The 16,976-nt window shown below is 37.3% G+C and overlaps 1 protein-coding gene across 1 annotated transcript in view; it reads right to left on the bottom strand.

Moving 5' to 3' along the window:
* Positions 1–2,296: 2,296 nt before the first annotated feature.
* LOC307104491 (A disintegrin and metallopeptidase domain 3-like) overlaps positions 2,297–16,976 on the bottom strand; it is a gene marked incomplete at both ends in the record, with an annotated part of 80,152 nt that continues 65,472 nt past the window's right edge. Inside the window, one exon of the mRNA XM_079779377.1 lies at positions 2,297–2,472. Within this exon, the coding sequence (XP_079635503.1) occupies positions 2,297–2,472 (176 nt within the window). The remainder of the gene's footprint in view (positions 2,473–16,976) is intronic.

Genomic DNA, 16,976 nt, shown 5'->3' with positions numbered 1-16,976 from the left:
ACAATTAGTAGACTGAAGAGATTTTCTATGTTATGTGAGGAAATATTTATAAATTTTACATCTGATAATGGATTAGTATCCAAAATATATAAGGAACTTAACACAATAACAAGAAAAATAATCTAATTTAAAGTTATATAGGTATACTCTGGTATGAAATCTTTATTTAATGACAGATTTAAGTTCTCAAAAATCAAAATGCAAACCATTTCCTCATTGCTTATTGCAGACAGGCTTTGATCCCTGCGAATTTTCTAAAATTACTCTGGCAAAAGCATCATTACCTCCACAGTTGATGGACATTTAGAAAAGAAAATCCTTAGCCTTTGTGGTGAGGTACGCCCACCCCTGACCCAAGAGCATCTTCGCATATTAATGGAGAATCTGAAATTCCTAATTATCTCCGGGAAGGCTGATGGTTTCTAACCCAGGTATAATGGTTTGAGGTATGCAGAAGTGCACCTATCTCAGTAAGAGCAAGATAGGGAGAGGAAACACTAAAGCAAAAAAAAAATCTTACCCAGCAAAGCTCAGCTTTAAGTAAAGAAAGAGCAGAAAACTGGGTGCCACAAAAGGACAAAGATATAGCCTAGATCCCAAGTTACATGAGGCCAAGAAAGTATTACCTGAAGACAGAATAGTTATCTATGACCAGGACTCAGTGGGAGCAATTCCTTGAAGATGGGTGGGATGATAGTGACTCTCTGGGGGCTTGGAGCTGGGTTTACTTGGCAACACTTCAAATCCCAAGCCTGGAATGGATGGGGAAGGGAATCACAATCTATCAGAGATGTGGACTGTAGGTGTCCTCTTTTGAGATGGGAGCAGGTAGCATGGCCATGGGCATCTGAGGGCAGGCAGCTGCAATGGACAAAGGAATGTACTCCTTGGGATTTAACAGCCTCCCACATTCAAAAGAGGCAAAACCACTTATTTTCCACTAAAGGATCCCAGCAGGTAGAAGAATCAGCAGACACAAGCCTACATACTTTCACTCTCAGGATTTATTTTGGTTTGTGAAACTGAAAGCTTTAAGCCATAACAAAAGGAGAAAAAGGCAGATTTTTATTCATTTTAGAATCAAGCCAGTTAATGGTGAATTTCATGGTAATATCTTTTCTCCATCCTATGGCTTTTTGACATTATTGCCCAGTCACTGCTGTAAAAGAAATATAGAAAATAGAAAGGTTAGATTTTAACTTAATAAAACTGTCTAATTTTACTAAGCATCTACAGGTATAGCATTTAATTAGTATAATAAGACACTGGTTATACTGTCACAATCTATGCCTGTGTTTCATGAAATTTGTAAAACCATTTTCCACATTACAAATATATCATAAATTGGTATTTATAAATATCTCACTTATACAGTCTCTATGCTTCACATGGGTAAAAGAAAATCACCAACAAGGAAACAGAGAAGAAAATAACAATAAAAAATGTTGGAAGAAATAAATAATAATGATTAATTGGTCTATTTTTGTCTACAGAGGAGGAGCGCTTCTGAGAGCTCTCTGTGCATATCCAACAGGTGTCGCACATACACATGTTCAAAACAGAACTCACACTTCACTCCCCTGCACATCATCTTTCCAAAACAAAACGGCTTCTAGCCTACTCTACAATATGTCATTAGTAAAAGGTGTCATTTTCAATTTTGTCAGAAATGTTTTAGTCTTCATAATTCTTTGTTATTCTACACCAAATATATCCATCACTGACCACGTACTCGACTTAACGTTTATTATATCCCACAAAACTTTTTGATCTTTTCTTCTCTTCCAAACCTGTCCACATCACATCTTTTCTGTGTAGTCCATACTCTCATAGATGTTTTGCTCAACTCTATTCCTGGCTGAATCTGACTGAATTTTTCACCGCCTCATTACAGCAAACTATATCATGTTAAATGCCTCCCAGACTACTTCAAAAATACTTTCACATGTTCCCATTCATATATGAGAAAATGTAAACTCCTTACCAGGGCACACCAGACAATTGTCTTGGCTCATGATTACCTATGTAGATTTTATCTCTCAATGTTCATAACTATTAAAATAAATCTTAAATGTATTAAGAGCACAAATTTAGAAACAGGTCTGGGTTTATATTTTAGCCTTCCTATCATCCTGCTCTTGATCAATAAGCATTATTTATGTATTTTTTTCTTAGTCTACATCCAAGCTGTCAATTCATTTTGTTAGTTCATCTTAAAAATTGATTCTGAAACTGTTTTTACTATTGCTGGTCTGAGGTACCATCCTGTTTTCTCTTAGGTTATTGCAGGAGTTCACTATCTGGTTTCTCCACGTTTATTCTCTGTCCTTGATTCTTTCAACTCTGCTCCAGGTAAACTAACATCACTGTTATTTAACAAACATTCCTGACTTTTTTTTCCCATTGGATCATTCTGGTATTTGGAAAGTTCCTGCCCAGGTATATGCAAGTATAGCTCTGCCACCTGAATCCCTGTGTAAGACAGCATTGAATTATTGGATAAAAGGTAAAGCTCGATCTTTAATTCTGGGAAAGGCTGGATGTCTGCTTTCACACCTTTCCAAGATAAGGGCAGTGAGATTGATGGTCATCTATTTAAAAAAAAATGTTTAAAGGAACCTTGAGACCTTGTACCTGAGGTTTCTCTCTGACCTTCATTACTTTCCTGCACTCTCTCTTGCTGTGCTGTATCCTTTGCATTTAAATAAAAGCCGCATTTGAGATGATCCCGTGAGTCCTTGAGATGTTCTTTCAAACATCTAAACTGGGTAAATATTTTCACCTCCTTCAATTCTTTGCATACATATCACTTGCTCAATAAGACCTTTTTAGTCAACCATTTTAAAAAAAATTGCTATCAAATTTCTTCATCAACATCAACTCTTCCAGTTACTCCTATTGCCCTAATCTTTCCCATCTGATTAATCACTTTCAATACACTATATGATTAACTTATGAAATGTATTTGTTGCTTATGGACTAAGTGCCAAACCCACTATTTTCAATTTTTGAGGCAAGATCTTAAACTATAAAGTACTGATGGCAGATGAAGTCTGTGAAAAGAAGAAAGACAAAAAGAAAAGAAAAGAAAAAGAAAAACATGTAAAACATAACAAGATATTGAATTTATAACTTAAGATTTGGAAGAAATCAGAGAAGTAGCAAGATCACTGTATCGCTCTAGGAGAAAATGACTGAATGGGTGGTGGTGATTAGTTTAGGTGAAGATAACCCAGCATAAGGATGAGACTATGATTGGAGAACGAGGACATGGGAGGAAGACAGTGAGCCAAGTGCCAAAATCCTCACCTCGGGTGTGGATTTTAATAGAGTAATCAAAGAAGTAGAGATTGCTCTAGTCAGAAATAAGACTAATTTACATTCTACGTAGGAGTTATAAATGTGTTCTCTGGTGGCAGATGAGAGAACAAATACAGATACATTGACTGAACTCTCAAGGTCAGATATGGAGGAATGATACATAATTCATTGGATGAACTCTGACCTTACTCATGATTTAATTTTTTAATTCTTCCATTTACCCCAAGTGATAAGTCTAATATGTCAAATGTCATGATTTCTTTATGCATCTGAGTTAAAAATTGAAAACTATGTACAGATGCCTACTTTAGTCCATCTTAGAGTAATTGACTTTCTGCCTTAGCGAGTACACGTAACATTTTCCATGGCCTCTAATATGTCCTCAGTAAATGTAAATTCTATTCCCCACACATCCTACATAATAAAATGGTAATGTGTAAATTACCATCACTCTGCTACGCCCACGATTGGGCCAGCAGGAGGCGCAGGGGGCGGGACTCAGGGTGGCCGGGGTAGCTGATTGGGCCAGCAGGACGCTGAGCTCGAGGCGCCACTGGCGCTGGGAGCTCAGCGTCTGTACCATGGCTGCCGGAGGCTTTCGGAAGGCCTGGGGCACCGGCGGACAGCCGGCCAGGTCCCCCACGATCAAACACCAAAGCGGGGGACCTGGCCGGCTGTCTGCTCCGGCGCAAGGCCTTTCAAAAGCCTCCGCAGCACCGGAGGCTTTCGGAAGGCCTGGGGCACCGGCGGACAGCCAGCCCGCTGGTGCACCAGGTGCATGATTAAATCATGCACTGGGCCTCTAGTAGTTATATAACAGGCTATCTGTGTCAAAATGGTGGAGTTTTTAACTTAAACCCTTGGGTCTGATTATCTTAAACTCCAGCTCCAAAACTTATTAAAATTCTATACACATGGGGAATTATTTAAATTCATATGTCTTTTTCTCATTTATAAAACAAGAATAACTATAACCATGGAATCTTAGTTAGGGAAAAATGTAGATGTTTGGAAATAATCCATTTAAGTCTATCAGTTAGCACATTAAGTAAATGAGCAGGGTACATGATAACTCATAACTATTTTAAGAATACATTTAAATCTCTTCAAAGTCACTTCTTTTACGAAAAGAAAAATAGTTGACAAAAACATCACTGGCTAATACTGGTTAACATTAACTATATCTAAAGAGTTCCAAAACAAAATTTGAATTAGCTTTTGTTTTAGTATAAGGATAGTGACAAGTAGCAATGATGAGGAAACATGTAAATAATGGGTCTCATACTGAGGTATAATTAAAGATTTAAAAAATATCTCAGCAGTGATATTTTGTTAACAGTTTGAAGCCTTCATTTCACCTTTAACTCTGTGTATGTCCTGTTGCTATCAGTACTGCTGTCTTCTGACATACTAGTAGTTCTGAATAAAAGAAATGACATTAGTTTTAGGTTTAGGAAACATTGTAATCTTAAGCAAAATCAAGAAAAGTAACAAAGCTATCTTTGAACTAATAACTCAATATATATATATATATATATATATATATATATATATATATATATATATATATAATTATCTACTTACTTCCCATATTCTCTCAATGAGGCTATATTAAATGTTTTATCTTTCTAATGTTGACCTAACTACTAAATATATTAAGCTTATATACATTCCAAACTAAAAACCAACTTACTATTTTCTCTATCTTCTCTACAAGGAAGAAAAGAGGGATATACAAATAAATAATGCACATCCAAAGTTAAAAAGGTAACCTATGTGCAAATGGGCAAATTTTTAAATTATTATCTATCCGGTTATGATATTTCTACCAAAAACTATGTAAATCACTAACTTTTCACTTCATTTATGAGCTCATTAGTGAGGCCTCTAAGTCTTTCATCTACATTTAGTTACTTTGGGTGGTATTGACAGTCTCCAATTTTTCCTTTGTTAAATTCCAATACCTGCACAGTTCCTGTGGAAGAGGAGTGTCTTGGTGCCCAGGTTCCTGCTATATGGCTACAATATGCCAGATATTCATTCAAGTCCATTTATATTAATTTGATGATTATATAAAATCTACATAAATCAGGCAGAATAATACACTGACTTTAATTAGTTACTGTTCACTTGTTTATACTGTAAAAAAATTAACTAACATGGGAAATAGAGGTGTTGAAGATTTTCTACCATTATTTTATTTATCTCTCCAAAAGTAAGAAAGAGAACCATTTTTCTTTAGCATGGAATAGAGACCCACTTATCTTTTATTCTGCATTCTCATTTTCCTGAATATTCACTAAGCACATTGCAGCTTGTATTGGTGTATAAAGATAAGCATGTACCTTAATTCTAACTTTAGAAACACATGAACAATATTAATTATGTATAAAATGAGCAGTAGCCTGTGTTCTCTCTCTTACTCTTTGCTGTCTAACATTTTTCTTACCTTCTACATATTTTGTCCATAAAATTGGCTTCCCTATCTCTATTAATCTCCATGGCACACCTAAATGTGGAATTGCTTGGGAAATAAAAAAAACCTCCTAAAGCAATTTTACCTGAATGGTTTTCTATTTGAAAGGCACTGAGGATTTATTGAGTAGCTTCAGTTGCTCCTGGGCCTATACACACATGAAGAGTACCTACCTGCCTACAACCTGAAAAAACAAACTATATATTAAGATTCAGTATTTCTATCCATCAACCCAATCCATCCAAGAATTCCTACTTGTAATATTCTGAATTACATTTTAATTCTTTCCATAATACATTTCAATATAAATATAAGAAATAATAAGTTTACTTACCCTTCACTTAGTGTTCCCTCTCTTTTCCAAAATTTCATTTTTTTCCATTTAAGAGCAATGATGGCGATTAAAATAAAGAAAGATAGGAAAAGGCAGAAACTGATCAAGAGGCCATCTCTTCGAAGACCAGCCTGATGATATTTTGTAGGCATGTATGCAACTTTTTCTGAAAATACGAAATAATTTTTTAAAGTTAAATTTAATCATATTATAATTTTGATTTATAAAAATTTGTGATTCTAATAATACAGTCATACAATGAATAAAATTAAATTTAAAAGCATTTTCCTATAATCTATGACTATGCCACAAAGTGCATTGTATATTCATGTCACTCAACATATATCAATATCATTGTCATACTTTATTTCAAATCATTACACATATAATCTTTTATAATATTTTATATTCTGGTTTATTAATTCCTGCTGAAAACAGATGAAATGGATATTACAACCTAATAAGCTCTTCAGTTTAAAATATGGAGCATATAAAAGAACTGTTTTTAAAAAATGATTTAATGAAAAATGATTGACATAACTGAAGGTTGTAAAGCCCAATTAATGATAATAAACCAGGTTAAATTTCCATATTGACTGTGTAAGGTGATGTCCTAATTTTGATTATATTAATTAGAACAATAGATATTTCTATAGGTGTTAGAAGACATTATAGGAAAAAAATTTAAATCTATGGAAACTGGGCCCAATTTAACAAAAGAAATATTCCAGACAACTAAAATACAGAAAACTAAATTAAGCGAGCAGAATTACCACCAATACACCTTGACAATATTAAATGTAAATGCAATTAGTGTTCCCCCACACAAAAAAAGTTCAATAACTTAGAAATAAAATCCAATTACATGTTGATAAGCAGTGATTTAACTGAAATAAAGTGATTCACAATGTTTATATATTATAGAAATAAATTGGAAAATATACACAAAAATATTGAAATCATGCAAATATGTAGCAGTCTTACATTATGGGAGAACTCAATACTTTTAAAACTCTCCATTTCCTGCTTCATCCATCAGAAAAGGTCAATTCTCCACTAGTCCATCTTCACTCACAATATCATATTAGAAGTGGATCTTTCTTCTCATGTACTAAAGGCTGATTAAAGAAATTGCACCTACTTATTGGATTGAGAGATATCCATTACCCTAAGGAAGGTAGGGCTTCCATTTTAGCTCTTAGGAAATCTTTCCATTAAATGACGACAAACTAGCCCTCTTATAATCCTACTAGAGGCCCGTTGCACGAAATTTGTGCAGGGAGAGGGGGGGTGTCCCTCAGTCCAGCCTGTACCCTCTCCAATCTGGGACCCCTCGAGGGATGTCCAACTGCCCATTTAAGCCCGATCTCGGTGGGATCGGGCCTAAACGGGCAGTCGGACATCCCTCTCACAATCCAGGATGCTGGCTCCCAACCGCTCCCCTGCCTGCCTTCCTGATTGCCCCTAACCGCTTCTGCCTGCCAGCCTGATCACCCCCTAACCACTCCCCTGCCAGCCTGATTGATGCCTAACTGCTCCCCTGCCAGCCTGTTTGCCCCCAACTTCCCTCCTCTGCCGGCCTGGTCACCCCTAACTGCCCTCCCCTGCAGGGTTGATCGCCTCCAACTTCCCTCCCTTGCAGGCCTGGGTCCCTCTCAACTGCCCTCTCTTGCAGGCCTGGTGCCTCCCAACTGCCTCCCCTGCTGGCCATCTTGTGGTGGCCATCTTGTGTCCACATGGGGGCAGGATCTTTGACCACATGGGGGCATCCATATTGTGTGTTGGAATGATGGTCAATCTGCATATTACTCTTTTATTAGGTAGGATAGAGGCCTGGTGCAGGGGTGGGGGCCAGCTGGTTTGCCCTGAAGGGTGTCCCGGATCAGGATGGCGGTTCTCTTGGAGCATGGGGCGGCCTGAGCAAGGGGCCTGTGGTGGTTTGCAGGCCAGCCACGGCCCCTGGCGACCCAAGAGGAGGCCCTGGTATCTGGAATTTATTTACCTTCTACAATTGAAACTTTGTAGCCTGGAGCGGAGTCAAGCCTCCTGCTTGCTCTGTGGCCGGCAGCCATTTCTGTTGGGGTTAATTCACCTTCTATAATTGAAACTTTGTAGCCTTAAGTGGAGGCCTAGGCCTGGCCAGAGTGTGCGGAAAGCTTTGCTTTCTCCGTTGCCGGGGCAACCCTGGCCTGCTCTCTCCAGCTCCGTGGCTGCCGCCATTTCTGTTAAGATTTGTTTACCTTCTATAATTGAAACTTTGTAACTTGAGTGGAGGCTTAGGCCTAGCAAGGGCAGGCAGAAAGCTTGGCTTCCTCCGTTGCCTGGGAAACCTTGCTCTCTGTGTTTGTAGCCATCTTGGTTGGGTTTATTTGCATACTCACCCTGATTGGCTGGTGGGCGTGGCTGGTGGGCGTGGCTTAGGCATAGCGAAGGTGTGGTCAATTTGCATATTACCCTTTTATTAGGTAGGCTAGAATAAAAGGCTAATATGCAAATCGACTGAACATTGGAATGACCGGTTGCTCTGACATGCACTGATCACCAGGGGGCAGGTGCTCAGCCCAGGAGCTGCTCCCGGGTGGTCAGTGCACTCCCACAGGGCGAGCACCACTTAGCCAGAAGCTGGGCTCATGGTTCCGCAGCAGTCTGACATGCCAGAGAGCTCCCGGACTGCAAGAGGTTGCAGGCCAGGCTGAGGGACCACCCCAAGTGTATGAATTTCATGCACTGGGCCTCTAGTAAAAATATGAAACAAGACAATCTACATGAGGGAAATAATTTCTTCAAGCCAATAGGAAATGCAAATCTGTAATATCAGAAGGAAGGAAAATATGATGTTGATTATATGAAAATTCAACTCTTTATCTATGGAGGATTTGCTGACATCAGCAGAGAATTGGAGTCCTAGGCAAAGTGCAGCACTTCACTGAGTTAAGGAGGCCAAGCACAGAGCTCACAGCAGCAGAAATGGCTGGAACTGCAGGGTGCAGCACAGTTGCTCTGTAGATTAGGGACCCAAAAGTGTTGTGATAGCCTCCCAGGTATCCTTAGTGAAGGTCTAATCTGAAGCTAATTAAAGGCAGCTCTTACTGGCTTGAGACTGAAAATAAGATACCAGAGCTTGAGCATTGCTGGAAAAAGAGCACTAAGAAAATCCCAATTTCTCCACATTCTCACTAATAACATGTTGCCTATTAATTTTTATTATAATCAACTAGTAATTCATGTGGTTTTGATATACATTTTCCTAAAATGTTGAGCATCTTTTCATGGGTTTATGAGCTATTAGTATATCTCCTTGGAGATATGTTTATTTAAACGTCTTCTCAGTTTTAATTGGGTTGTATTTTTAGTATGGACTTGTAAGAGTTCTTTATATATTCTGGAAACACAAGTTGCATATCAGATACAAAATTTGCAAATGTTTTTACCAATTCTATAGTTTGTCTTTCACTTTCTTGTGTCATTTGCAGCACAAAAGTTCTTAATTTTGTATGAAGTTGGATCAGTCTCTTGTTTCATTCATTGCTTGTGCTTATACAATTTTCCACAAAGGTTGCATAACTTTACATTCCATTAACAATGCACAGGGGCTCCACTTTCTTCATATCCTCATCAATACAATATTTTCTCAATTTTGTATAAGCCTGTAAGTTTGATTCACAATATCCTATCAATTTGAGATGTTGAGCATCTTTTCATGTGCTTATTGACCACATGGGTAAATTATTTGTAGATATATTTATTCAAGTTTTTTACCTATTTGTTAATTTGGTTGTTTTCTTGTTGTAAATCTGTAGGAGTGCTTTACATAAAGTGGATATTAATTTTTCATCAGATATATAATTTGCCAACATTTTCTCCTACAGCATGGGCAATCTTTTTCACTTGGTTGATCATACTGTTTGCTGGAAAACAGTTTTTAATGATTATGAATTCAAATGTACTTATTTCTCTTTGCTGTATTTCTGATCCTATAGCCAATAAATTACTGCAAAACCCAATGCTTTTAATAATTCCCCCTTCTTTTTTATAAGAATTTTATTATTTTAGCTCTCACATTTATTTTCTGATCCATTTGTAGTTAATTTTTGCATATGGTCTCAATAAACATCCATACTTATTCTTTTGCTTGTTGATATCTGCTATCCCAATACCATTTGCTGAAAAGGCTGTCCTTTTCCCCATTGAATGATCATGGCACCATTATGGAAAATAATTGGACCACATAAGCAAGGGTTTATGTCAGGTTTCCCAATTTTATTCCATTGGAAAATTGCGGTTTTCTGATTTTGTTAACCAAATTAATATACTGTATCCACTTCCAAGAAGGTACAAAAGAACCCTGGGTCCATTTTATGTTAATTTCTATTGGATAAATCTGAGACTTCAGAAATTTTATTTTACTGCTCATAGTGATAAATAAAAGAATAGTGATGGAGGAGTGTATTTTATCATTTGTACTCAGTCAAATGCATAAAAAAGGAGTGCAGAACAGACTTTTTGCTAAAATATATGCAGGTGCAAAATTAACACACGAAATATATTTAACATCATTAACCATTAGGGAAGTGCAAATTACAACCACTTTTAAAATGATAAAAGACTTACTATCTATCCATCAATTTCACTCCTGAGCATGTTTTTCAGAGAATTAAAAATTTACTTTTATTCAAGATCTTCCACATGAATATTCATTGCCGATCTAATCATGATACCAGTAGCTAAATACTGGCAACCAACCAAATGTCCTTCATGGGTGAATAATTAAAGAAATTTTGATACATTCATACAAAGCAATACAAATCATCAATAAAAAATGAAGTATTCATATATGCAACAACTTATATTCAGTTCATGAAATTTATGCAAGAGAAAAAATTCCATCTTAAAGAGAGAGAAATTGTATGAAAGCATTTATATAACACTAGAGGCCCGATGCACGAAATTCGTGCACGGAGAAGGGGGTGTCCCTCAGCCCAACCTGCACCCTCTCCAATCTGGGACATTCCTCTCACAATCCAGGACTGCTGGCTCCCAACTGTTCACCTGCTTGCCTTCTTTATTGCCCCTAACTGCTTCTGCCTGCCAGCCTGATCACCCCCTAACCACTCCCCTGCCAGCCTGTTTGTCCCTAACTGCCGTCCCTGCAGGCCTGGTCACCCCTAACTGCCCTCACCTGTAGGTCTGGTACCCCCAACTGCTCTCCCTTGCAGGCCTGGTCCCCCCCAACTGCTCTCCCCTACAGGCCTGGTCCCCCCAACTATTCTCCACTGCAGGCCTGGTCCCCACCAACTGCCCTCCCCTGCAGGCCCGGTCACCCCTAACTTCCCTCCTCTGTTGGCCTGGTCACCCCTAACTGCCCTCCTCTGCAGGCTTGATTGCCCCCAACTGCCTTCCCTTGCAGGCCTGGTCCCTCCCAACTGCTCTCCCCTGCTGGCCATCTTGTAGTGGCCATCTTGTGTCCACATGGGGGCAGGATCTTTGACCACATGGGGGCAGCCATCTTATGTGTTGGAGAGATGGTCAATCTGCATATTACTCTTTTATTAGATAGGATAGAGGCCTGGTGCATGGGTGGGGGCCAGCCGGCTTGCCCTGAAGGGTGTCCCGGATCAGGGTGGGGGTTCCCTTGGGGTGTGGGGTGGCCTGGGCAAGGGACCTGTGGTGGTGTGCAGGCTGGCCATGCCCCCTGGTGACCCTATTGGTATCTGGGATTTATTTATCTTCTACAATTGAAACTTTGTAGCCTGGAGTGGAGCCAAGCCTCCTGCTTGCTCCATGGTGGCAGCCATTTCTGTTGGGATTTATGTATCTTCTCTAATTGAAACTTTGTAGCCTGGAACAGAGGCCAAGGCAGGCCAGGGCTTCAGAAGCTTGGCTTCCTCCATCGCCAGGGCAACCCTAGCCTCCTGCTCTTTCCAGCTCTGTGGCTGCCGCCATTTCTGTTTGGATTTATTTATCTTCTATCATTGAAACTTTGTAGCCTTGAATGGAGGCCTAGGCCGGCAAGGGCAGGCAGAAAGCTTGGCTTCCTCCATTGCTGGGGAAACCCAAGCCTCCCTCCTGCTCTCTGTGGCCGCAGCCATCTTGGTTAGGTTTATTTACATATCCGTTCCTGATTGGCTGGTGGGCGTGGCTTGTGGGTGTAGTGGAGGTACGGCCAATTTGCATATTACTCTTTTATTAGATAGAATAAGATTCATGAAATAACATAATTAGAGAGACAGAGCAGTTCAGGGGTTGCCAGGAGTTAGGAAAGGAGGAAAAAGGGGATCAGTGTAGCTGTAAAAAGGACTATTAGTTTAGTGATAATACATGTTGTGATGATATAGTTGATATAGTTATGCATTTCAATTGTGGTGGTTACTACATCAATTTGAACATGTTGCAAAATTGTACAGAACTAAATACACACTGAGTTGCACCCACATACAAAAGTGAGTGCGTGTATACTGGTGAAGATTGAAAAAGCTCTATGTATTTTATCAATGTCCACTTCTAGGTTTTGATATTGGACTATAGTACTGTGACATGTTTCATTGATGGAGTCTGACTGAAGTGTATACAGAACTTCCTTTTACATTTCTTTGTAATTTATTGTGAATCTATAATTATAAATTAAATAAATACTCAATAAAATATCATTAAGTACCTAAAACTGGTGAAACAAAATTGAAATAAACAATTAAAAAATAACAATATCTAAGTGCTTGTGAAGTGCAGGCTATCTGTGCAGAGAAACTAGATCTCTCATTGATGAATGGGGTGAAGGAAAAATGGTACAACCACTTTTGAAAATAATTTGGCTGTTTCTTATAAAATTACTAGTGGCCCAGTGCATGAAATTCATACACGGGGCGGGGGGGGGTGTCCCTCAGCCTAGCCTGCACCCTCTCCAATCTGGGACCCCTCAATGGATGTCCAACTGCCGGTTTAGGCCCAATCATTGGGTCTAAACCAGGAGTCAGACATCCCTCCTGCAATCTGGGACTGCTGGGTCCTAACCGCTCACCTGCCTGCCTGCCTGATTGTCCCTAACCACTCTGCCTGCCAGCCTGCTCGGCCCAAACTTCCCCCCCACTGGGCTGATCGCCCCAACTGCCCCCCTGCCGGCTTGCTTGCCCCCAACTGCTCCTCCTACCAGCCTGCTTGCCTCCAATTGCCCCCGCAAGCCAGCTTGCTTGCCCCCAATTAGCCCCCCCTGCAAGCCTGCTCGCTCCCAACTGCCCCCGCCCCCGCCAGCCTGATCACCCCCAACTGCCCTCCCCTCCTGGTCTGATCGCCCATAACCACCTCTGCCTCAGTCCCACCACCATGGCTTTGTCTGGAAGGATGTCCGGAAGGTCTCCTGGAAGGTCTCCTGGTCTAATTAGCATATTACCCTTTTATTAATATAGATAAGTATACCCACTAAAAAAATACACTTAGTAAATGACTCAGCAATCTTATCCCTAGGTATTTACCCACCAAAAAAGTGACAATATATGTATATTCTATATGTAGAGTATATATGCTATACATATGTATATAAAATTCTATATTTATATTGATACCAGCTTTATTCTTCATTGCCATAATCTTGAAATAACACAAATAACCTTCAATAGATGAATTGATAAGCTAACTATAGTACATCTTTTTAATAGAAGGCTAATTAAAAATGAAAATTAATGAACTATTAAAACATGACAACAGAAATGAATCTCAAATGCATATGTCATTCTGGGAAAGGGGAATATCTAGGGGCAGAGAACAGGTAATTCCTTTCTGGGAATTAACAGTAGAGGATGACTGCAAAATAAGGAGCCAGAGGAAGGATTTTGGATGCTAAGTCTATTCTGTATCATGATGACAGCTGATGGGAAAATAAGTCTGTTCATTTTTTTTGTACCCATAAAATTGTATACCACAAAGTGAATATGCTAATGTGTATAATTTTTTAAAAGGCAAATACGTTTAATAAAAAATAAATATTAAAAAAGAGACAAAGGCTGGGATTTTTCCCAAAAAAATTTCTAAGAATACATCCACCTATAGAATCAAGAATCTCAGCCAATTTATCTCGAGCAGGATACATTCAAAGAAAAACACATTTGGCAAATCATAATGAGACTGTGGATAATCAAAAACAGAAAATAAGCCTGAAATTCAGACAAAGAGTAAAAGAATCATTATATTATTGAGATGTATAAGAAGAATGACAGCTGTATTCTCATCAGGAAATGGAAGCCAGGATAGTGTGATTATATCTTTGAACAGCTGAGAGAAACAATTCTCAATGTAGAAATCTACTTCCAGTGAAAATATCCTTGGCAAATGTAGACATTATAAAACCACTTTAAAAACAAACAAAGGCTGAAACATATGGTCACCGCAAAATAGCCACAAAAAGAAATACAATAGGAAGTTTTTCAGTCTCAAAGGAAATGACCCATAAGGAAATTTGAATGTGCTGAAAGAATTGAAAATTAAATTTAAAAAAAAAACAAGCAAAAATAACAGTAAATCAGTGGGAAAATATATATATATATATTTGTATTAAAAATATTTAAGAAACTATTAGCTACTTAAGGCAAATAATAATGTATTATCAGTTTATAATATAATATATAAATAAGATATATAACAACAAAAGTGCCAATGATGGAAAGACATTAGTAGAAATAAGCTCTTATGAGATTCATGCATTGTGAAGTTTAGAGAAATCTAATATACCACATTTATACATGAGTGTTCACCAAATAAATGGAAACTTTTTGTACCATCTACTAACCATATGAAATATTTCATTACTTTATCTTTCTATAGTATGTTTAGCTTAAAAATGCAACTTAGTTATGAATTAGCATATCACAATAGTTAATATCCTTGGGATATAGACTATATAAAAATATATCACCCATTCTATAATTTAATAGCACCTATCTAGAAAACTCTGCTATATAAATAGAAATGTTTGAGTACCCATGGTTAAAATTAAGGAAAAGCCTAATGAAAAGTTCACTTCTAGATGTGAATTAAAAAGGTACACAACACTTTGATTGACAGTATGATTTATAGAGTAGCCCCCTATAGAGTAGAGTAGCCCCCTACCCACAGGTGGCCATTTAAATTTAAATTAAGTAACATAAAATAAAGTGAAAATTTTACTTCCTTAGTTGCACTATCTACATGTCAGGTGCACAACAGCCTTATCAACAGTGGAGCTGTAAAACATTTCTGTAAGTGCAGAAAGTTCTGTGGGATCACACTGATTGAGATACTAACTGGAATTATCGAATATCCAAAACCCGTCATAGAGATTTCCTCCTGGTGATGATGGATTAATTGTACAATGTGGAGGAGCATATCCAGGCCTACATTGACAAACATATTCAGTACTGCAAACCTAAAACCAAAACCAAATTGTTTGTTTTAATGTGGAAAATAATTCTTAAATGAAATTTAATAAAATAAATGTTCATGCAACATCTTTTCAAATGTCACATAAAGTTCCTACTATTTATCTCTTATATTTTTAAATAAAAGTAGATAACATTTTTGATAAAACTGAAATATCTTATTCTAGAGAGGCATAGGAAGTATGAAGCTAGATATAAATTTGTGGAAATTAAAAATTTTCATGAATTGTGTCAGATACAAAAATTGCTGTGAGAAGAGCCAACTTAAAAAAAAATTAGAGAAAAAAACTAAAGGAAAAACTTGCTTAAAAAGACACAAATAGAAAAATTATTTTGCTAGTAAATATCTATAAATGTGAGCTGGTGTATGAATTAAAAGAAGAGTCAGAGCAGATAGAGAATCTAGAAGTAGACTCATGCAAAAATTCAATTAAAATAAAATAAAGAATGAAAAAAAAAACACAGAAAATAAACTGTAACTAATAGGACATTTAAGTTATTTGGGAGAAAATTTTGAATCAAGACACAAAGACATATCACTTTTTCCTGGATTACTGTAGTATAATACATGAAGCATCAATATGGCAGAAGCCAAAGGCATACTTGGAAACCTTCCAAAGCCTACAAAATTTCTATAATCCAGTCGAAAATTTCACAATGAATGGTAAAATAGAAATACAAGTGGAAAATATGACCATACATACATGCTTAAGACCTGTATCATTAATTATTAAATAAATGAAAATTAACACTGGATTTACCATGTTAGAAGACATTGAAAAACTGAGAAACTAGTCTGGCCAGAATTAAGAGGAAATGCACCTTTTTTTTTTTTTTCATAGCAAGTGGGAGCAAAAACTGGTACACTGTTTCTTGAAGACAATAATATAATATTACTGAAATTTTTATGGTGCATACATTTGGCCCATCAGATTTTATTGCTAACAATTTAAGAAACTGGATAAGAAACTCTGCTCTCACAAAATATTACACCATAAGTTATATGTATAATATACGTAAATATATTGTATGTACTTAAATATATTTCAGTAACATACACTTAATTATAATTTTATATCTATGTATCATGTATCTATATAATCTTTAATAAATATATTTCTAAAAGTTTACATTCTTGATGTAATGTTATAATAACAGATTGTTTTATATTGTATTTTATACAAAGTTCAAAGCTTATGAACTCATGAGACCTATAATAATCTTATTGAACACCTAATTCATGTACATAACTATAAATTATGGAGATTGCTTTACTTATTTGCTTTCAATTTTCATTAAGAAAGTTCCACATAAATTAATCCTGAACCTTATTATTATCCTGGAAAAGTTATTGACATGAATTTTTTAAATAAAACTACACATAGGCATTACCTACCCCATTTCCACGGCACATTATTGAGGCATTACAGAGTCTAACGTC

Source organism: Cnephaeus nilssonii (genome assembly GCF_951640355.1).
Source record: "Cnephaeus nilssonii genome assembly, chromosome: 8".
Classification (NCBI taxonomy): Eukaryota; Metazoa; Chordata; class Mammalia; order Chiroptera; family Vespertilionidae; genus Cnephaeus; species Cnephaeus nilssonii.
Note: the sequence above shows the minus strand (reverse complement) of the source record. Positions and strands in the feature narration are given on the sequence as shown.